The 22,967-nt window shown below is 40.1% G+C and overlaps 1 protein-coding gene across 5 annotated transcripts; it reads left to right on the top strand.

Moving 5' to 3' along the window:
• Positions 1-163: 163 nt before the first annotated feature.
• YTHDF3 (YTH N6-methyladenosine RNA binding protein F3) lies at positions 164-21,785 on the top strand. 5 transcript variants are annotated; one of them, XM_083451138.1, is made up of 6 exons: positions 292-429; positions 2,160-2,184; positions 3,876-3,960; positions 9,835-9,920; positions 12,971-14,557; positions 20,644-21,785. In XM_083451138.1, the coding sequence occupies exons 5-6, from the start codon at positions 12,989-12,991 to the stop codon at positions 20,665-20,667; spliced, it is 1,593 nt and encodes a 530-aa protein (XP_083307264.1). In that variant the 5' UTR covers positions 292-429; positions 2,160-2,184; positions 3,876-3,960; positions 9,835-9,920; positions 12,971-12,988; the 3' UTR covers positions 20,668-21,785. The 5 variants fall into 5 exon arrangements, with proteins under 5 accessions (XP_083307266.1, XP_083307264.1, XP_083307265.1 ...); XM_083451142.1 differs by having other exon boundaries at positions 367-429; positions 3,847-3,960; XM_083451140.1 differs by lacking the exon at positions 3,876-3,960 and having other exon boundaries at positions 164-1,797; positions 1,954-2,184.
• The last annotated feature ends 1,182 nt before the right edge of the window (positions 21,786-22,967 follow it).

The raw sequence follows: 22,967 nt of genomic DNA, 5'->3' as shown, positions 1-22,967 counted from the left end.
GCGAGCGCGCGCGCCGACGGACGGCCGTTTCCCCCGCCCTCGTCTTCGGAACCACGTGATAGGAGTCGGGGACGGAAAGGGAAAAGTCGGCTGCAATGTCGTCAGTGGTAGAGGGAGGGGGGAGAGCGGAAGGTCAGGGCGCCGCGGAGCGGAAGTAGGATCCGGAGCGCGTCCGCCATTGTGGGAAAGCGGAGCCCGGAGCAGGGGAGGGAAGCTGAGCTGTGTCCAGCTGGTTGCTTTCGGAGGCGCCGAGCAGACTAGAAGTGCCCGGGCTGCGGAGACAGTCAGGCGGCGGCGGCGGGGAGAGCGGCGGAAAAGGCGGCGGCGGGGAATTGAGGAAGAGCGGGAGGAGGAGGAGGAGGCCCAAGCGGAGCGGGGTGAGGGGATTGCGGCTCCCCGTGAAGAATGTCAGCCACCAGCGTCGACCAGGTACGGTCTCCGCCCGGCCTGGCCTGGCCGGGAGGATGGCTCGGCCTCCCCTTCCTCACCCCGTCCCGCCCTCCTTCCTCTGGGCATAGCGGGGATCCGCGCCCGCTACATCCGAGGCCGTGCGGCTCCTCCCCTGTTCCCAGGCCCGCCCCCTCCGCAGGCCTGGAGGCCGCTCGGCCTGGGGCCTCCCCGCGGAGGCCGTGAGGCGAACCCGTTGCTTCTCTTCACGAGCAGGCCTTTGCCTCTCCGGGGGCGCCTTCGCTTTCCGCGCCAGCTTCGCCCTCTGCCCGCTTTCCTGTGCCGCCTTCGGTTTTCCCTCGCAAGTGGACTTGGAGGGATCCTTACGGCCACCGTTAAACCTCCTTCGTAGTGCAGCTGCCTCTCGTATCTCGTTCTTGCGGTTATATGTTTCTTTGCGTTTCATTTATTGATGGCATGTTTTCATGCGTGTTTCCGTATCTGCTTATTTTGTTTTCATGCAGCTATTACATGTACACTTTTTTCTTTCTTTCACCCTTTTCTGATCTCCTTATCCCCCCTCCCAATTCCTTCACCAATTTTCCCCATGGTTGTTTTTCTAGTCTTGATCCTCTCAGTCTCACCCTTCTGCCCCCCCCCCCCGTGTAAACATTATTTTTGCAGCTGAGAGCAGATAATGGAGGTCTCTGGTGAATGTTAACTTGGGAGAGAAATCTTGCAAACCAGAATCCATGTCTGCACAAGTTTCATTTTTAAACTTGGAATGTCACTTTTGAAAATACTTGCTTTTAGTATTGGCTCTTCAGCTAGTACTGGTTTTTCTTCATTCTGTCAGGATTGAGTAATTTTCAAAAGTCATTGCAGGGTCAGAGTCATAAAGTCTATGTGAAAACAGAGGGAAACAGGAATTGTTTGTAATGGGAGGTTTATTTGGGGGCAGGGAAATGCACTTAATGAAGTAAAAATATTTTAGCATGGTATGTAATAAATAGTATAGTCCGAAATATGGCTAGCTGATGTAACAGTTCTGATTTTATTCAGCATTGAAGTGTAGCATTCTTAAGGTACAGGACTAGGGGCATGCAACAGTACAGGCAACACCCCATTTGTGTGGGGGTTGCGTTCCAGGTCATTATGTATTTGTGTGAAATCGGAAACTAATTGAAAAAGTCTACAAATACCCATTCTACCCATGTAGTGACATTTCAATGACATCTTTATAACGTTTCCGGGTTCGGCACGTGTGCACGATCATGCACATATCGGTTGCGCCTAAAATGGGAGTTGCCTGTACCTCACCAGAACATGCTAATCGGTCCTTGTTGCATATTTTTTGCATTTTGCAGGCACCTTTTTATAACTGATTTGATAATAGCAATACATGCATAGGTTTAAGAAATAAAAGCGGGCATAGTACAGTGAAGAGTTTAGCTTCTACAAAATCATCTGATTATACTTTTTATAGTGCCACACATAAATATCGGATGACTGTTCCATTTTGTTTCTGAATGATAAATTGTAGTTAGGTATCTTAATGTCTACCAGTCTACCAGTAATCCCAATAAACAGAATTTAGAATGCATCAGGCTTGCAGCACTTAAGTCATAGTTCTTTCTTTTTAATAAAATGGCTTGTATTTTACCATCTTGGGGTATCTTAAAAGCATCAAAATTATTTGAGCTTTGTGATAACTTTAATGTTTGGTTCCTCTAATTTTTGTTTGTTTGTTTTTCTTGTTTTATCACTAACAGAGACCTAAAGGACAGGGAAATAAAGGTAAGTTGATTCTTCTGTGTTAGGTTCACTGACATGAATAGAGTTATTCAATGATTTCTCTGTAGTAGGCAGTTAAGTGTAGCAGATGCATTCAACTGACAGTTTATACTGGAGTAGTAGTAGTAGTTGTAGTCACGAGACTGCACCAGACAGTGAATCATTTTTTTCACTTATAAAGTGGATTTTCCCAACATTTTTTTGTGTTACATCATTCTTAATATATTGATTCTGCAACAGCTTCTATTTGCCTATCAGGACTTCTCCTGTGTTGTCCCCATATTTCTGAGGAACCCTCAGAACAGATTGGGGGGGGGCAGGGGAATTCCTCTTCTGCTCATGCAATTATTTAGCTGAATACCTCCCATTATATAGAGTAATTCAGGCACCAGTCTATTCCCACTTATGTTGAACTCAGTGGGACATCTGAGTAGTCATGTGTAGATAGAATTGTGCTGTCAGAATGCTTTATACTCAGTCAAGAGTATAGAGTCATATATGAATCATACTCTGAGTAGTACGACCTATTAAAATCAGCTAAAAATTAAACCGGAAAGCAAAACGTAAAGCCATTAAAATTCCAATAAAAGCAGATAAGCAACAGTGCACTTTATGAGATTATAAGAAGACCATAAAACAAGAAGACAGTTAAATACCTGCCAGAACAAAAAGGTAGTGAAAAACCATCAAAAATGTTTCTGTATATGAAGGGTTAATAATTGTGCTTATGTGCATGGTATTGTAGGAATGGTTCTTCATTTAGCCTAGTAGCAAGTGTGCTAAACTGATGATGAGTGGAGCATATGTGCATGAGAATTTTGAGTCCTCCTTAAACTGTGAGACATACTGGCAAATGAAACAAAAAGTGAATGTAGCATGTCATTTATCTCTGCATACAGGATAGCATCATGGTATACTTTAATCTTTAGTGTATTCTTTATCCCAAGCTTTTGGCAGCTCATTAAAAAATTGAACATCTGCATATAGCTATACTGCTAAAATATATATATGGGAGAGTTAAGGACTCCATTTTGTTAGAAGTGAGAGATAAAGCTTGCTAAACATTATATGGTCATAGGCAGTTACCTAGTCATAGCTTAACAAAGGGTGAAATTGTTTGGGTCCATAGGATCAATCTTTCTCAAATATTGAGAACTGTTCAGGTATTGAACTCCTAAAATTTTAGCTGTTTCACATGTGCACTTTACATCACATCTTCATTGGGATACTTTAGTGTACTTACTGTATTTTTCGCTCTATAAGACATACCAGACCATAAGACGCACCTAGTTTTTGGAGGAGGAAAACAAGGAAAAAAAAATCTGAATCTCAGAAGCCAGAACAGCAAGAGGGATTACTCTTGCTGTTCTGGCTTCTGGGATAGCTGTGCAGCCTGCATTTGCTCCATGAGATGCACACACATTTCCCCTTACTTTTTAGGAGGGAAAAGTAAGTCTTATAGAGCAAAAAATACGGTAATTTTCCGTAAAGACAAGCAAAGAAGTGAACTTCCCAGTGGATAGGTTCACTTGCCAACATTGTATGAATGAATTTCCAATTGCAAAAGGGAATTCCCCTTTAAATCCCCCAGATGTGATCCATATCTGCTTTGTCAATCAATGTAAAGTTTTTTTGTTTCCATTATATCACGTTAATATCAACAAGAGAAGCTAGATTGAATCTTGTCTCGGCAGGAAAGATCTCTAACCAGCAGTTCAGCTACTCCCCTACTCTGGTTCTCCTCTCCCCCCATCCTGTGCTTGAAGGCTTGTATTTTAGGTATGCATATTTACTTAGAATCAACTCCTGTTTGGTTTAGTGGTCTTTAATATTAATGACTTTTGTATGCTGATCCATAAGAGTTCTCAGGACTTAATCTGAAGATAAAAACAACTTAAATACAGAATTAGGCATAACATCAAAAGCATAATAAATTCAACAAAACAGAACTCACCACAATACCAACGTTAAAAGCATTGATTTTAAAAAAGGCCCAGATTACACAAGTTATTTAAAAGGCCTGATCTTTACCCTGGGACTTAAGTAGCCTTAGTAGGCTATTCTATAACTGGAGTGCCCATAATTGAGATGCCTATCCTGATTGTTATTCACCTTATTTCTTTTGTTGGGGTTTCTCAGGGCAACATGTCAGCCGCCAGCATCCAAAAGAAAAGATCCCATGGTTTAGGCAAATATGGATGAGACGAGCCTTGTGCTAAAGATTAAGCACTTTCACTTGTGCCTTGTCATAGCTATACTATTCCTAAGGTATCTCCAGTAGCTGTTTTCCCCTGCTTTTTTTTTACCTCTTCAGCGAATGAGAATTCATAATCTTACTAAGGAACATATTGAAAGTCTGTGTAGTACAGCAGCTAGAGCATTGGACTTAAATGTCTGAAACTGTGGTTGAAATCCCTGCTGATCTATGAAGCTCACTGGCACTGTTTATCAGCCTAACTTACCTCCAAGGGTTGTGGTAACAGCAAAATATCACTAAGCTTCATACAGTTTTATAAACTGACAAATTTATTATTCCCATTTGAGTGTGCATAGAATTGCAGTCTTAGCTGTACATATGTCACTGAATAAGACATTGATTTGCTGGTAGTGATGCCTTGGGTTTAGTGGTGTATTCCCCGTTCCAAAGAAGAGAGACATGAAACATAAAACTGTACTTGAAATACACCTTTAGTAACTGTGGAGATAGCATGTGTTTTCCTGTAAATCAAATGATTTGATTATTAAGATTCAACTTGCAATTCAATAATTCATTTAGAGGAGGACACAAATTTATTTTGCAGCATAAATACATACAGAACTTCACTATACTGGCTGATAACTATTTCTGAGTTCATAATTCCTTTTAAAGCACATTTTACTATTTGAGGAGAATTGCTAGTGTGACTCCCTCTTTTCCAATACAGGGTTGGTCTCCTTTCAAACATGCTATCACTTTAGTCACAGGAGAAATGGCTGTCTTTTCTCTGATGAGATACTGGAGAAGGTTTTGAGTTTTTCTGCATCTGTTTATTTAGATATTTAAATACCACCTGTTAGGCGGGCAACTCAATGCAGCAACACCATAAAATTTAAGACAAAGAAAATGAAAATAATCAGACAATAAACATTCTTAAAATTCCATAGCTGCTGGAATCCGTATCCACCAAAAGCTATATAAAACAAACAAACAAAAAAGGGGGAATTGCACCACTATTGGCACATTTCTTATTTTGAGGGGGGGGGGGTGTATTCCAGAGTGTGGACTCTGTCACAGAGAAGGCCCTTGTCCCGGTTAATGCTATCTGCAGGCTGTGGCACAATCAGAAGGGCCTCTGATTGTTCTCTCAGATAACCTGGTTCCAAATTGTTTAATAACAATCCCGAAACACGGCTTGATAGCAAATTGGCAGTCAGTGCAGTTCCTTTAACGGTGGAGTTGCAGTCTCATGGCCAGTAACTTAGCAACTACATTTTGTGCTAACTGCAGCTTCCAGACCAGTTTTGAGGGTAGACCCACAGAAAGCACATTACCGTAATTGACTCTCTATTCTAATGCATGGGTCACTGTAGCCAGGCTGTCCCTGGCCAGGATTAGCTACAACTGGAGTAATGACTGAAGCTGGTAAAAGGTGGTCCCTGAGGCTGTAGTCACCTGGGACTCCAGTAACAACTATAGGTACAGGAGCACCCAATACAGAACAGATAAACTGCCTACATTCTGGATTTGGAAACTAGTCACCTACAGGATCTCCATCTTGATACAATTCAGCTTCATTGACTCTTATCCAGCCCATTGCTGTGCCCAGGGCTGCAGAGCCCCAATTTAACAAAAGAAAAGGCCCTTCTTTCTCCCTCACCACATTTCTCTTGCTTCTGCAGTCAGATTTGGAATGTATTGTACTAATGAACTAAAATGCCACATTTCCTTATTTTGCATATATTTGGGGATATAATCAGTGTTTTCAAAATGTTTAAATCATTGCAACAGGAAATGCGGGGGTGGGGCACATCATCTGCTGTGAATGTGGATTTCTGGCTTGCTGGCTTACTGTCTTCTTCTTTTTTGTAACATTGAATAGGGTTTCAAAAGTGGTAGACTTTTGGCACTGTTTTTTTCAGAGGATCTGATGAAGCTACTTCATCTTTCCTTATTGGAGAAGAATGACGGGGATGCAGGAAAGAATGGACTCTTAAAAGATAAATTGATGGAAATTTATTTGTGGCAGGAAAGGTTTTAGATGTGGAATAGCTCCTGTTGCTTTTAGATGTGACTATCTCATCCACAGGAAGAGGTGTTTTGCTGTTGTCTAGTTTGGGTCTTTTATGGTTCTCCAGATTTTTCTCTACAGTTAAGTGAAGTAGCTGTCTAAAAAGTGCAAACAGGAATTCTTGCACCAAGAAGAACACTTGGGCAGCTTGGTTAGAAGTATGGCTGAACATATTAGCTATCTGGGTGTAGATGCTGCAGAAATGGTATGCAGCTTCATAGCTGTGTGGGTGGTTTTTAATTGAGTTAGTGATCCAAAGTTTTGGACACTAGTTTTCAGCTGCAGTCTTCAGTTTCAGACCACCTATGTTCTTCATACACAAATATGAATAACAATGTAACTAGCCAAAGTATAAATTTTATTAGGTGCATTGGCTCCTTGAAAAATCTGTGTGAAATGCATGGGGCAGATGGTTGTTTTTCTTCTAAGCAAAATTGAAAACGCCACAAAGCTCTGAAAACACAGTGAATACAAATTACATTTCGCAAGTTACTTTGCATATGAGGTGAAGGACCTGAAGGTAAGGGGTTTTTTTAATGCTAGGAAATCCTGATGATCTTTAAGTGTCCTTGTTGTGCCCCACCCCCAAAAATTATTGCACAGTTTTCCACCCTGTGTGTGTGCAGGGCATAATTTCCCCCCAGAAAAAAACTTTAAGCTTTAAGCTGCCATATTCTTACTAATATATATGCATATGTAGTACTTTGGACCTTATGATTGGTTGGATGAGCTACACAATACAGCTGGACTTTGTGTCTGCAATGTGAAATTGGAAACCTAAGTTCTCATGAGTCCATCTTAGTTACTTAGAGGTCAGAGTTTATGTTGTAAATGCTCAGAACATCTCTGGGTCTTGTTTACTGTCAAGAAGCACAAAACCTGCTTTTATTGTGGCTGCTTATGTGGCAGGTTTACTGCAGTGCACCTGTAGAAGTCCTGGGTTGTCAGCTCTCACATGTAAAAAAAGTGTTACCATTGCTCTTTGCAAATACATTCTTTGTATTTGGTATTAGGAATTGCTCTGTGGGGTGGGGTGAGAACCCTATTGCTGGCAAGGTAAACAAAACTAGATTCATGTTACATTATTGGAAAAGTAGGTCATGCCAAGGCAAAGTTCTAGCTTGTGTGTGCATGTCTGCCTTGAAAGCTGTGCTTGTGCTCTAATTCTGTTGCAGAGAATAGTAGGAACATACAAACAGGAGGATATATATATGTGTGTGTGAATGATTAATCTGTAGAGCTACTTTGTATTGCTTTTCCATTTTATTTGCTTGAATTTAACTAGAACTGGCTTACTAAAAATGTTGGACTGCATTTTTGCTATTTTCAGGTAGAAAACATTTGTATCGCATACTCTGCATAGAGCTCTATTAATAAAGGTGTCTGCAAATTTCATTTTTGAAGTCAACAATTGCCGCAAATATACTATATTGTTTCTAGCTATGTTAGAAGTGATATTTCAACAGCCAAGCACTTTTTATACTATTCCATTCTTAACTATGGAGAGTTGGTTTCCCTGCTTTCTGTAGGTTTCCCATCTGTTGAGGTGTTGAATTTACAATGTTCCCTTAGGGTGGCAGGAAAAATGGTTTAGTGTCCAAATATTTTATATTGGAAAATTATGCCAGCTAAGTATACCTGCAGAAGATGGTATGTGAAAGTGTTTAGTTGAAGTTATTTGAATAGAGCAGTTAAATCTAATATTTATGCTTGCATATGAATCCATAAAACTTCAACTTCAGTTTTAATACATATAACTAGACAAAAAGTCCACTCCTATGAATTACCTTGTTTCTGTTGAGAGTAGGACTGGGTTATCAATATTGCAGTATATCACCAGCTAAACATCTCAATATATTGTGACATCTGAAATAAGGATGGAACTACACAGAGGCAAACAGGACAATGTCCTGGCATCTGCTACTACTTAAGGGTCTAAAACTAATAAATGAGAATATTATCAATCACTTAATGGTCACTTTCAGCAGGCAAGCCAAAATCCAACCAAACAAGACTTTTGGTTTTGGGGTTGGCTACCAAATCGTGGCATTCAGGACAATCCAAAGTATGATGATGAGTCATAGTGATAACAAATAATCTGGGACTATCCGTTTTAGTCCCTTAAGTACTAGCAGTTGCCAGGACATTGTCCTGTTCGCCTCTGTATAAAGGTAAAGGTACCCCTGCCCGTACGGGCCAGTCTTGACAGACTCTAGGGTTGTGCGCCCATCTCACTCAAAGAGGCCGGGGGCCAGCGCTGTCCGAAGACACTTCCGGGTCACGTGGCCAGCGTGACATCGCTGCTCTGGCGAGCCAGAGCCGCACACGGAAACGCCATTTACCTTCCCGCTATAAAGCGGTACCTATTTATCTACTTGCACCCGAGAGTGCTTTCGAACTGCTAGGTTGGCAGGCGCTGGGACCGAGCAACGGGAGCGCACCCCGCCGCGGGGATTCGAACCGCCGACCTTTCGATCGGCAAGCCCTAGGCGCTGAGGCTTTTACCCACAGCGCCACCTGCGTCCCTTCGCCTCTGTATAGTTCCTTCCTTATTTCAGAAATTGTGGTAGATTGCAATGCTTAGCTGGTGATATTGTGAGGCTTAGCTGGTGATATTGTGAGGCTTAGCTGCTGATAACATTGCAGTGTTTAGCTGGTGAGTTATCACAATGTTTAGCTGTTGAGTTACCACGATGTTGAAAACCAGATATCGCTTAGTCCTTACACACATTGTAATTTGTGATATATTGCCAGCTCAAATATTATGAAACAATTATCATGATGTGAACTTCAAACCAGTTTTGGACGATATATCACCCAACCCTAGTTGAGAGGCTTCATATAGTGGTAATCTAATCTTAATATTTTCTTTCACTACACTCAAGATCATCTAGCCAGCAGGTACATTTTTTAACATTTTATTTTATGCCATATTTTCAAAGTCACCCGTTTGATGTTCTTCTAATTCAATAGGGCCGAATAAGTCCTACTACAAGTTGGTCTTGGGTTAACTTCATTGATAACTTAAATAATAATATTCAATTAGTTTGACACATCAAAGGTTTCCAGGTGACTTACAGAATGTAAAAGTACAAAGCACACCATAAAATCAGAAAGGAGCAATGCATTACCAAAAGTTATACAGCAACCCAATAAAAGAGCAACAAAAATTCAAGCACCAAAAACACCTTCAACAGACAGCAAAGTCGGATGGCATCCATAGGCTGCTATTGGTTTTTTGAATTCTAGGATGCTTGTAGTGTGTTGTTGCCTCCTAAAGAAATATTCTGGTTTTTGAAACATTTTTTTTCCATCATGTGTTTTTAACAACTAAAAAGTTAGGTATAGGATTTCTAGAAGATGTCTAATTTCAGTTATGTTTCAGTTTCAGTGCAAAACGGTTCGATTCATCAAAAGGATGCAGTAAATGATGATGATTTTGAGCCATATCTAAGTAGCCAGACAAATCAGGTGAGTATTTACAAGAATGCACCTTTTCTTGTAAGCTAGTGAGTATAGTTTTTAGTTGGTTATTCCTTTATAATAAGCAAGTAACACAAAACAGTTTTAATGGTTTTATAACAGACCATTGTAAGTTTTCATAGTATTTGTAAATCTCTTAAACAGTGCTAAATGGATTTGTACGAGTTAGGTTCCAAGTGAGCGAAGTTACTTTAAGCAGAGGGATCCACTTAAGCTTAATTAAATCTATCTTAAATTCAGCATACCTGTTGTGTGTGCACAGAACTGGTTGCAAAATCATTGCTCAGCAGATGGCACAATTCTGAGTTTTAATGTCCCAAGCAAGAGACACAACATGTTTTAGAGCTGTAAATTCCACATTTTGTAGTAAACCCAAATTAAAGAATGAGAACCATACTGGATCAGGCACAAGACACACTTTGTCTAATGGCCTGTTCTCACAGTGATCAGCCAGATGCCTGTGGGAAGTCCACAAGCCACACATGAGCATGACACCACTTGCCCACCTATGATTACCAACAAATGGTATTTCAGACACTTGCTATCTCAAACAGTGAGGTAGAATGTTGCTCTCATGGCTAGTAACCTGATCCTCCATGAGTTTGTCTAATTCAGGCACCCCCAAGCTTCGGCCCTCCAGATGTTTTGGACTACAATTCCCATCATCCCTGACCACTGGTCCTGTTAGCTTGGGAATTTTGGGAGTTGTAGGCCAAAACATCTGGAGGGCCGCAGGTTGGGGATGCCTGGTCTAATCCTCTTTTAAAACCATCCAGTTTGACGGACATAGTTACATATTGTGGAAATGAATTCCTTATTTTAACTACGTGCTGTGAGAAGTACTTTCTTTTGTGTATCCTGAAACTTTAAATAGTAAGCTTCATTGGATATTAGAGAGAAGGCCTTCTCTTTACTCAACTTTCTCCATTGGGTGCATAATCTTGCACACATCTGTTATGTCCTCCAACTCTCCCTTTTTGTCAGGTATCTTAAGAGATACTGTTTTCCTCCTAACTGAACTTTGTGCAAACTATAACTGAAAAGGGTTAATACTGAAATGAAGTGATTTTTCAAGACCCAGGGTGGTGGGGCTAGGCCCTAAATGACTGCATCTGTTTGCATAGGACTTTTCTGCATAGAAAAGGCTGATTTATTTAAAATATTTGAAAATTGACCTTCAACAGCATTTCCAGGATGACAAGATAGAATACAGTACACAAATCTCATGCCCTACTCCTGTAGCAGCCTACAGTGCTACATCCCATACCATTTCCTTCAGCAGTTGGGATTGGATGGAGAAGGAGTTAATAGTCCAGTCATTTTTCTTATGATTCAGCCTTTTGTTAGCTTTTGATTTTCTGCTCCCTTTCTGAATTCTTACATGAGTTTCAAGTCCAACAAGGATTCTTCCATTTCAGGGAATTTTTGCTTGCAGAAGATGCATGTTGAGAGGCTTTGGGGCAAGGTATTTGGAAAGAAAGTGGTATTTCTATCATTTTGTATGTGTGTACTGTGATGGGAGAAACAGTTTATATCCTTATGCCCAACCTTCTATACAGTTGATAGTGGTTTTGTATGCCTAAATTTGCATAAGGTAAGAAATGCAAAGAATATGTGGTGCTTTTTATTGGGCCAGTTCCTTTTGGTGTCAAATGGCCTTGCAGCCAGTCAGTTGCTAGGCAAGAACATACATTAATTACTTGATCCAGCACTCAAACAACTTTTTGAAAAACAGACACTTGTAGATGAGTGAGCTGATAAAACCTTTTGGGTTTGATCCATTCTTGAATTCGAGTTCTGCTCTGTAGTGGGAAGTGACTTTGCTGATTTCTCCTTCCCTCTGCCTTTCCCTGAAAAGCTGTTTTGGAGGTTTGGCTGATTCTCTAGAAAAGTGTGGCAGTTCCAGGGGCAAATCACGTCTCTCCCTCCACTGGAAAGCTTCTGCTGGGTACTGGTTCCTTTTGCAAATGGAAGGATCCAGCTATGCCAAGGGTGGCATAGTTTATGCAAACTTTGGAGTTTAATATTCTTTATGTATACATAGAGCAGATAATTGCATTTTCTATTTTTTGTTATTGGGAAAATAATAGTGGCAAGACTCAAAATGCCAAACACAGAACATTCAAATATTAATTCAAGATTGAACAATCAGAGCAAGCTAAGTGAATTAGGAATTGGATCTGGACCAAATAAATCAGCATTTTTTTTTTACCTTTCTTGCAAATGCTAGTCATGGGTGGCACATGGGCAGCCCAAAAGGAACCCTCACACTTATAAAAACTTCCTTGTTTGCTCATATAGAGGTGTTCTTTTATTTTTTACAACAAATGTAGCTAACCATTACCTTTCAGATGTCATTGGACTATCATCTCTGACCATTGGTCATGCTGTCTTTGACTGGTGGGAACTGGGAGTCCAAAATCATATTGAAGGCCTCAGGTTAGCTACCCCTGCTTTAAGTGAGCTAGGTGACAGGGTTTATCAGTACTTGAAGTTCCTTTTCACTGTGCAGGGTGAACTTATTTACAGCTTGGCAAGGAACATGATGAGTTGTTAAATATATACACAGAACCTTATCTGTACACCAGAGGCAGGTTTCTCAGGGGAATGTTGGTACACATACATGTTGGGCTAATGGTCATGGTCAGTACTGAATCTTTGATCAGCTGTTCAGCATAGGAGAGAGGCCTAGAAATAGGACAGGAATTTGCTTATAGGAATAAAAGAAATAAAATGACATCCTGATAAAAAACAGGAAAAGCACTCCTGATTGGAGATGGAAGAGAAATTTTTAATTGCTCTAAGCACTTTTAATTGTGTTATATTAATTAAAATGGTGTAGGCTGTAATTACTTTGGTTTTGTGAGATTAAAGATAACGAAGGTATCTCTTATAGATCTTTTTGCTTGAATTTTTTTTCTGTTTAAAATTCTAACTGTGTTGGAAATTTGCTTCAGATGTCCATAAATGTATATTTATAAGCAAAGAATGTAGATGTAGCAATAGAATGATTCTTACACTGATATGTTTTCCTGCAGAATAATAGCTATCCACCAATGTCAGACCCATACATGCCTAGTTATTATGCTCCATCCATTGGATTTCCGTACTCTCTGGGTGAAGCGGCATGGTCCACAGCAGGAGATCCTCCAATGCCATACTTGACAACTTACGGACAGATGAGCAATGGTGAACACCACTACATCCCTGATGGTGTCTTTAGTCAACCTGGGGCTTTAGGAAACACCCCTCCATTCCTTGGGCAGCATGGATTTAATTTTTTCCCTGGGAATGCAGATTTCTCAACATGGGGGACAAGTGGATCTCAGGGACAATCGACTCAAAGCTCTGCTTACAGCAGCAGCTATGGCTACCCACCTAGCTCTCTTGGTAGAGCAATAGCCGATGGACAGGCTGGATTTGGCAATGATACATTGAACAAGGTGCCTGGTATAAGCAGCATTGAGCAAGGCATGACTGGACTGAAAATTGGCGGTGATATGACAGTCGCTGTGACGAAAACAGTTGGTTCCGCTCTGAGTAGTACAGGTATGACAAGCATTGCAGCAAATAGTGTGCCTGCGGTTAGCAGTTCAGCACCTAAACCAACCTCATGGGCTGCCATTGCTAGGAAGCCTGCTAAGCCTCAGCCAAAACTTAAGCCTAAAGGTAATGTGGGAATTGGGGGCCCTGCGGTACCACCTCCCCCTATAAAACACAACATGAATATTGGAACTTGGGATGACAAAGGGTCTGTGGTAAAAGCTCCCCCAACCCAACCAGTACTGCCTCCTCAGACTATAATGCAGCAGCCTCAGCCATTAATTCAGCCTCCTCCAATGGTGCAAAGCCAACTGCCTCAGCAGCAGCCTCCGCCTCAGCCGCCACAAGGACCTCAGCAACAGGCTCCGCCTCATCAGCTGCAGCAGCAGCAGCAGCTGCAAAATCGCTGGGTGGCTCCTCGCAATAGGGGTGTAGGCTTCAATCAGAGCAATGGAGCTGGCAATGAAAACTATGGTATAGGTGTTATACCAGTTAGCTCTTCACCTTCTGGTGTAGAAGTGCACCCAGTATTGGAGAAACTAAAGGCCATAAATAACTATAATCCCAAAGACTTTGATTGGAATCTGAAGAACGGTCGTGTGTTTATAATCAAAAGCTATTCGGAGGATGATATACACCGCTCCATTAAGTATTCTATCTGGTGTAGTACTGAGCATGGTAATAAGCGCTTGGATGCTGCCTACCGTTCACTGAATGGAAAAGGCCCACTCTATTTACTTTTCAGTGTGAATGGCAGTGGACACTTCTGCGGAGTAGCTGAGATGAAGTCTGTGGTGGACTACAATGCATATGCTGGAGTCTGGTCTCAGGATAAGTGGAAGGGGAAGTTTGATGTTAAGTGGATCTTTGTTAAAGACGTTCCAAACAACCAGCTGCGGCACATTCGCTTGGAAAATAATGACAACAAACCCGTTACCAACTCGAGGGACACTCAAGAAGTACCCCTAGAAAAAGCCAAGCAAGTGCTTAAAATAATTGCTACTTTCAAGCATACCACCTCAATCTTTGATGACTTTGCACATTATGAAAAGCGTCAAGAGGAGGAGGAAGCCATGCGTAGGGTAAGATTCTAATGTTATAATAAACTTTTTTCATGCTTTTTGGAGTTTGGGGGTTTTTTAAAGACAGATCAGCTTGGTTTTTTAATATGTAAAACAAAAAGTAATTAGATATGGGTTTAGATGGTAAAGGCCAAGGCATGTAACGTACTCAACAACACTTCCTTACAAGCACATTTGCAAATACAATTTTCTGTTCTTCATAGCATTTTACTTTTGCATTAAAACCTTCAGCTAAGTAACTAAACTTCGTTGGCAGTAGATGGAAAAAAATATGTATTTTAATGGTTTCAGTAGCAAATGGTACTTGTTCCTTAAATCATTTCGTTGCCTGTTTTGTTTTGTGACATTTAAACAAAAAATATGTATATGGAAGTTTTGATCTCCACATGCTTCAGCTGTTGTAATAGTACAATTTTTTTAGATGCATAGAAAAAGCCACATAACACAGAAATTGAGAGCTTGTTTTCTGTTAGGAATTTAGACTGCTGACTTACGCCCATTTACTTGGTGGTAAGCCCCATTGAACTCAGTAGGACTTTCTTCTCATAGAGATGCATAGGAAAGAAAAAGAAAATGTCAACATGAGTTTAAATGTGTTTTGACCCTTTGTAGTTACTTTTTTGTGAAACATTTCTTATCAAATGTGCCTGGCAGGACAAATAGAAAGGGCTGTATTCAGGCAATGTGTTTCTCCTGATGGAAGGCACTTTGATGCAGTGGAACCTTCCAGGGGTCAAGGCAAAATTGTGTTTTTCCTGGCCCCTCTGCAGCCCTCCAGCCTGCTTTGCAAGGTTGAAGAACCCTTTAGAACAGCTTCAGTCATTGAAGGCTCTGCTGGATCAAAGAGCCTTTCATATGTAAAGGGGCATCATTTGGCTATAACCCAAACAACATTTACGCAGAATTAAATTAACCCAACCCAGGGCTGATTCTTATGATGACCTAGTTATCTTAGGGGAGAATAAAGAGTTGGGAAGAGACTTGAAATTTCTTCCTTCTTATGTGGGATATGCCAGGCGTTGATTGTGGATTGTTCTACATGCAAAACAGGCACTTGCCATCAACCTGTGGACCCCCCTTTATTCCATAGGTACTTACTGCTGTAAGCAATATGCCAATCCAAGGTATCTTGTCCCATACCAAATGTTATTTATGAAGACCTGAGTGTTTTTGTAATTTACAATAAAAATTAAACACACAGACTCTTTGGGGCAGTACAAAAGGAAAAATGGATGAAGAAAGAAGACGAAAATAAACAAATTCAGGTATCACTCCTTACATAAGAGCTTTCCAAACTTTTCATGTTGGTGACACACTTTTTAGACATGCATCATTTTACAACACAGTAATTCAGTTTTACTCTTGTTAGCTACATACCCTGCTAGCTGCTGATGGAGTCAACTTGCTGGAAAAGGCTGTGTACAGTGTATGAATTTGTAAGCTCCTGTACTGTTCAAATGGAAGGAGGAAATATTGTAAATAAATAGTAGATGGATTCTCCTTTAAGAGCAGGAGAAATATCCTGTGTCCCCATTCCAGGTCTCCTCTGTGCACCACAGAAAGCTTCCATAGGAAGCTGGTGAGAAGGATTCTATGTCATTGTTTATAGGATCGGAGCAGCTTGGAGAAGAAGAAAAAATAGTGTTACAAGTAGTTAACTAGGGATTAACTAGGAGTTCTGTAGAAGGCTTAAAATAAACTTGCTTGTAATCAAGGAATTCAGTGGCAGAGGAGATATTGGGCAGAATCTGTTCAGTTCATAATCAAAAGTGGGTTTGAGAATTCTGATTCAGGTGTGGCTACATAGTAGCCAGCCATTGCTAAATTCACATTGAATGGCATTGGTTAACAAAGCAAATGGGACACTAAGTCTGGTCCTCAGCTGAAGTTGTGACAGAACCTTGAACAGAAGAAAAGGCTGAAGAATAAAAAGTCTTTGACCCAAGTTGTCATTTCTTTTGTGCTTCTCATGGTTGATTTTTCTTTTTGGGATCTACAGAGTGGAACTGAATAAACAGTTTTGTTTTAAGCCCAGGTAGTTTTGCAGTGTTTGAAGAGAAGAAAAAATTATACCTACATATGAAGAGTCCAGCCACGCTCCATAAATAAGCAGGATTCCTTGGGTAGTCTAGTATCAATGCTGCATACAAAATGGCAACTTAAATGTTTATACTAATTGGTTCTTCTGTTTACAAATTTTCTGTAATGGTTCTTTACTTCGACTTTCATTTCAGGTGGTTGTGTTTGCTTTGTTTTTCATACAGTCCTTGTTATTAAGATAATTACACTTGCTATTAGAGATGCATATACAGGCTAGTTCCAGTGTTCTATTTACAAGATGGCTTTTGGAATTATTCTTGTGGTTGTAGACACCTGAAATCAGATGGGGTACATCATCAACCAAGTTGCTAAGATTATTGCCTATTGTGCTCATGTAAATAGCACATTTTACAAATAGGCTGATCTGCTGGGTTTCTATTCATTTTACAGGGTGTAACTGGATTGTTGGAACAGTACAGAAATTCTAGTGCTACTAATTGTGTTCCTATCAAACCTGTGCCTATCTTTATATTGCACTGGCTTACAGTGGTGCTTAATATGTTGAGTTCCATGGGCATGTTGGGAATTTTGAATATATTATAGTGCTGTCATAAAATGGCTGTCATGGGGTTGTTCCCCTTCACAAAATGACTTGCATGCTGGGTGGAGCCAGACACAAAGTACTCATTTCACATTCAACCAATCGAGATACCAAAGCTTGCACATGCAGCCCCAGAAAGAGAGAGGGAGATGAACAGGCAGCCTCAACAGAAGAGTGCACAGATCCAGAGAAGGAAGAAAAACAAGTACACATTGCCCCAGAGAGAGAGAGAGAGAGAGAGAGAGAAACAGAGTCCCAGAGGGTGAGGTAGGAAAGCACAGTTCAGGAACCAATAGAGGAGGGGAGAGGATCATGTGCATAGTCTGAGAGAGGCAGAAACACAAATTTGCTTTGTTATATCTTCCTTCTTGTCCCCTCAGTCATCTTTTTCTTTGTTTCTAAACATTTGTACAGGATTTTTTCCACTCACGTCTCTCAACTTAATGTTTTGGTGCTGGTCAGCCTGGAAAAGTTCATAGACTTAAGACAGGCCATAGAAAGTGGTAATACTTTTACTACTACTTCTTTTTTCAAGACTGATCACACTCCTTACAGCTTGGAAGGGCAGGCACTGTGTGTCACAGAGACATTTTAAGCACCGAGTGGCTCAGTGGGTGCAATCGGAACCAAACTGTTCTAAAAACCCATTGACTGTTATTGCCAACCTAGCAGTTTGAAGGCACATCAAAAAGTGCAAGTAGATAAATAGGTACTGCTCCGGCGGGAAGGTAAATGGCGTTTCCATGCGCTGCTCTGGTTCGCCAGAAGCGGCTTAGTCATGCTGGCCACATGACCCGGAAGCTATACGCCGGCTCCCTGAGTCAGTAAAGCAAGATGAGCGCCGCAACCCCAGAGTCTGTCACCACTGGACCTAATGGTCAGGGGTCCCTTTACCTTTACCTTTTTATCCATTATATATGCAGCACATTGTTTTAGTCCTTTGTGTTCTAGGCAGGGCATCAAACTATTTAAATTTTCTGAATTGATTTAATTTTGGTTCTGCCTGTTAACTCTTGGTTTGATTTCACAAGGAAAAGGCTCAATATTTACAAAATGACACTGATTGGTATCTGCAGTAATCTGATTAAATAGTGAGTTAATCTTAATTCTAGGTGACTACGCCGAAGAAACACCTGTTGTATGTACAGAAAACTTTGAGCAAGGACGAGAAGAAAATTTACTAGATTTTGAAAGAAATATTTGGGAACTTGGAAGTGATGACAGTTGTGAAAGCAGAGCTTAGAAAGATGTCTGCTTAATACACAGATTCAAAAGTCCAATGTTCTTTTGTTTCCAGGTTGATTCCCTATTTTTGTTACAAGTACAATAATATTCTCGCAGGCACTAAATATGTTTACCATGTGATCCATAGTTGTAAGCTAATTTTAAAACTAGCTGCTTGTCTGCTACCCATATTGTTTACCTTAGAGTTAAGTGTTTGATGATTTCTCAAGAAAAACTGCTCATAATAAATTCACATATGTTAGTAAAAGTCCTGAATGTTCCAAAAGTTTGTAAGGAAAGAGTTTTGAATGAGAAACATTTTGTGCTGAATTAAACTTCTGTCTGCTAGGATTAGTAGATGGTATATGAATTTAAATTTCAGAAGCGAAAAGGCGCAGTACTGGGAACAGTGGGAGAACGAAGGCCTTTACTAGTATGGTTTCAAGAAAAAGTGTATTGATTAGCTTTTGTGAAATTAGGATTCCGAAAAAAAGAGCCCAGTCCACCTTTTATCTTCATTCCTAATTGTTTTTCATCATTTTGCATGGGATTTGAAAACTGGGTTGAAGCATCTGGGCTGAGGAACAGATGAGAGCATAACACTTGCAGTTATTTGAAGCATGCACTTCTTTAGAACAGGATTGAGGATTCTCTTTCAGTCCCAGGGCCAGATAAGAACTTGCCCAACCTTCTGGGGGCTTCTTAAGAATGGTGGCATGTTAAAACAAAAAACAAACACCCACCCAAAGAAAAAAATGTACATATCTCTTCCCTCTCTCCCTGCATCACAACGCATCTCCAACAGACACCCAGTGAACACACACGCCTTTTCTTACACCTCCATAAATTCAGTCACACACTCATACATGCAGCCACATGTACACATGTGGCAGGAATATACACACACAATATGCATTTTGAGCCCGCTCTAGTACTAGGGTCGGGGTGGCTAGAAAATTATATCTGCCTCTTCATTCAAAGGGATTTATTTTCCCATCTTAGCACTAAGCACTACAGTATTAATTTCAAAAAATAAATCATCTGCTCTTTAAGAATAGTAGGTAGCGTTCTGCCCATCCAGTGCTGGAATGGGAGGTGGGGTCAGGAGAACGCAAAGAGCTTGTCTCCCATCTAAGTTGAGAGATCCCTCTGCTGCCCTTTCCTCTCAAAGAGGTCTTATCTTCAATCTTAACACTGTGGTACTCGGGTGGCGCTGTGGGTTAAACCACAGAGCCTAGGACTTGCTGATCAAAAGGTCGGCAGTTCGAATCCCCGTGATGGGTGAGCTCCCATTGCTCGGTCCCTGCTCCTGCCAACCTAGCAGTTTGAAAGCATGTCAAAGTGCAAGTAGATAAATAGGTACTGCTCCGGCAGGAAGGTAAACGGCGTTTTCGTGTGCTGCTCTGGTTCGCCAGAAGTGGCTTAGTCATGCTGGCCACATGTGCTGCTAACACAATGGTTTGACTTATCCCATGGAGGCATGCTTTGTTGTCTCTTGAGACAGACAGATGCCAACAATGTATAACCCTTCATATCAGGAATTGCTATTCAAGTCTTCGTGACTTTAGGTAAAGTGTTCTAGAAAACAATGTCGGTACTAGATATTTACCATTTGTAAATTATCCCTTGCATAGTTAGTATCTACATGTTACTAAGCTACAAGGGTTCTGAAGTGTCACCGATATCACCAGACACAATGAAACTTAATAAGAGATTATCAATTTATAAGAGGGTTTTTTCTGCCCTATAAAGCACTTTGGCATCATCTTGTATCTTTCATTTAAGTTTCTGTGATGAAGTAGAATTGTAAAGATTTGTTGTGTATGACTTGTGTCAAAAAGTGGGATTATGCTAGTGGAAGTGTTCCTTATATTAATTGATCCATCTTACCCAATGACACCCCCTCCCAAGAAAAAAATCATCTGGGCTTGGAGACCCTTGGAAACATTTTGGAATATAATGCAGAGGGCTGCAAATAGTGAAAACTAGATGCCTCACCTTGCAGTAGCAGCAGGTGTTTCTGTGGGAATGGGAAGCCACCATTGGATGCATCCCTTAGGTTGGATTATAGAATTGCACATTTAATTCGTCTGATTGCTGTAATGTTTCTGTAAAGCTAGTGTCATGCTTTTATGAAATATTTATAGTCGCATAGCACTTGTACCGAATAAAAATCTTCTATGACAGAGCTATACTAATTTTCCTTTCTTCTGTTCTGCAGGAGAGGAATAGAAACAAACAATAACTATATGGCGATGGTCCTGCTAGAATTACAACACTAATGATGTGGACTCTGGAAATGCCTAATATGTCTAAGAAGAAGTTATTAAAGCTTTGTTCCTGCTTAAGGTGACATCTTTGAACACTTTAACACAAAATTGACTCTTCTTGTAATGGTTCTCATCAGTGCATCTGCCCTTATACTCTCTCACCAAACACACTTGAGAACTGTAACTTCGTCAAGCACTTTCTGTCCTGAAGCTTTTACCAGTATCTGCTGTCTTTTGTAATTATGCATCCTAGCTAAGGCACAGGAGATGGAACGAATGCAAGGATTCATTAACTCTTTGAATTTGTTAAATACTAACAATTAACCATCATAAGTGGTTCAATGATGTGAGATTCACATTGCTTCAACTTATTTTTCTTTGATGTAGTTTTTTAATTGTCAGTTTTTAGCTATTCAACAGAATTTAAAGCAAAATCATGCCATATTTAGTCCTGGAGTAAAACTCAAGTCTAAATGTTCATGTGAAAATTATTGTAGTAAACTTTTAATATGGCAAAGCAACTTTGAGCTGCAGTTTAGCCAAATGAATTATAACATGAAATTATATTAGAATGACATTTCCCTTGTTTCAAACTGTTTGGTGTAGAGAATATTAATATATGCAGCTTGGTGGGCCGCACCAATTAATGCACATTTCCTTTTTTTTCCTGTAACATGTATACCGAAAAAAGTGCATTTGTCTGAGGAACTGTTTGTTTGCTACCACTCAATCTCAGTTTTGAGTACATGTACCTCAGTCTAAATCAGACTTTTTATGACCTTTATAACTATACTTAAAATCTTTAATTCCTATTTCTGGGTGTTTGCAAGCCTGAAAAGATTGCTATCATGGAAGTGAAAATTTACTCCTCTAGGTGATTCACTAGCTAAATAAACATAATTCTTGTTTTAGCAAGCATATACTCTGTTTCTCAAATTTTGTTTGTTCCCAGCTCTGAATATTATAGTCTGATATTCTTTCAATTCAAAATACTTTGGGAAATAAACGTTTATCCATGGTTTCAGTTTGTATGCTCATGGATGTGTTTACATGTTATCTGTTAGAGCTATATAATAAAAGCCTAGGTACCATATTCACCTGAATATTTTCTATGCTACTTTTTAAACTTTTATTTTAAAATTTCCACTTGCACACCAACATGAATGCTGCCTTGAAAGTGAAGCAACTGTATTGGTTTCATGAAATAGTGAAGAGTCTTAAAGCTTTCTTTAAGATCAGTACGAAATCCAGATATGGGGAAATTGAAAAATAGCTATTGTATTAATGCTTGATGTATCCGTCAAACCCAAATATTTACATCATGTCTGGATTCTTTCACTGGTAGTCTGTTTCTGAAGCAGAACTCTGCTTGATCCCATTATTTTTGGCTGCTCTGTTCTTATTCAAATTGGTTGAATATATGGCTGTTTTGGCACAGTGTGACAGTCATTTTGCAATTAATTTTGGAAACATCATTGGGTGATGACCATCCAAGCCATACCCTTGAAATTAGTGGACTTCAGGTACTGAAGTCATGAATTTCAGTGGCTCTGATCTGAGTATGTAACATTGGTCATCATCCCCTTGTGTTACTTAACTAAAGGTTCCTCTATATACTTGGATGGAATTCCTTTGAATTCTGTGCAACTTCCTTCCAAATAATAACATTTGGTTATTAAAACACCTACAAAAAAATGCTTCATTGTGATTAGTATGAGGATGAAAGGCTAGCCTACTTCAAAAGAAAGCCATAATTGTTCATACCCTCATATTTCGGAAGATGCTGTGTTATTAGAATTTGTGTGTGATCACTATGGAGAACATGATTAATTCAAACATATAGTGCCAAGTGCAGTGCTATCATGTGGACCATGTGTTAACTGAGGTAAGTGGTTTGAAGAGTGGTTCTCTTTGTGGTAATTAACAACACCAGCCCCAAATTCCAAAGAAGAGGATTGTTTTGGCACTGTCAAAATCATTGTGAATCCAGTGGCAAACTCCATTCACAAAGAATTACCAAATGGCTGTGTTGCAAAGTGACCATGTGTATGAATTGCAGCATATATAAAACACACCTGTCTTGGGGCATACATTCAATGCTGGTCATGGCTAACAAAACTTTGGCACAATACCAAGATAATTCTATTTGTTAGTAACTTGTCTACATTGTACACAGAGGGGTTTTTTGTTTTTTTTTTTGCAGTCATAGTTAACAGTTACCATTTTCAATATCTTCTATACAGTTGTACCTTGGAAGTTGAACGGAATCCGTTCC

The sequence above is a fragment of the Podarcis tiliguerta genome (assembly GCF_965153285.1).
Source record: "Podarcis tiliguerta genome assembly, chromosome: 7".
NCBI classification, from domain to species: Eukaryota; Metazoa; Chordata; class Lepidosauria; order Squamata; family Lacertidae; genus Podarcis; species Podarcis tiliguerta.
Note: the sequence above shows the minus strand (reverse complement) of the source record. Positions and strands in the feature narration are given on the sequence as shown.

What these genes read in the sequence shown, in the direction of transcription:
- YTHDF3 (XM_083451139.1), top strand. Translation starts at nt 406, where the DNA reads ATGTCAGCCACCAGCGTCGACCAG. An exon ending in CAGCCACCAGCGTCGACCAG is followed by an intron (nt 430 to 2,159) that starts GTACGGTCTCCG and finishes TATCACTAACAG; the next exon opens with AGACCTAAAGGACAGGGAAA. An exon ending in TAAGTAGCCAGACAAATCAG is followed by an intron (nt 9,921 to 12,970) that starts GTGAGTATTTAC and finishes GTTTTCCTGCAG; the next exon opens with AATAATAGCTATCCACCAAT.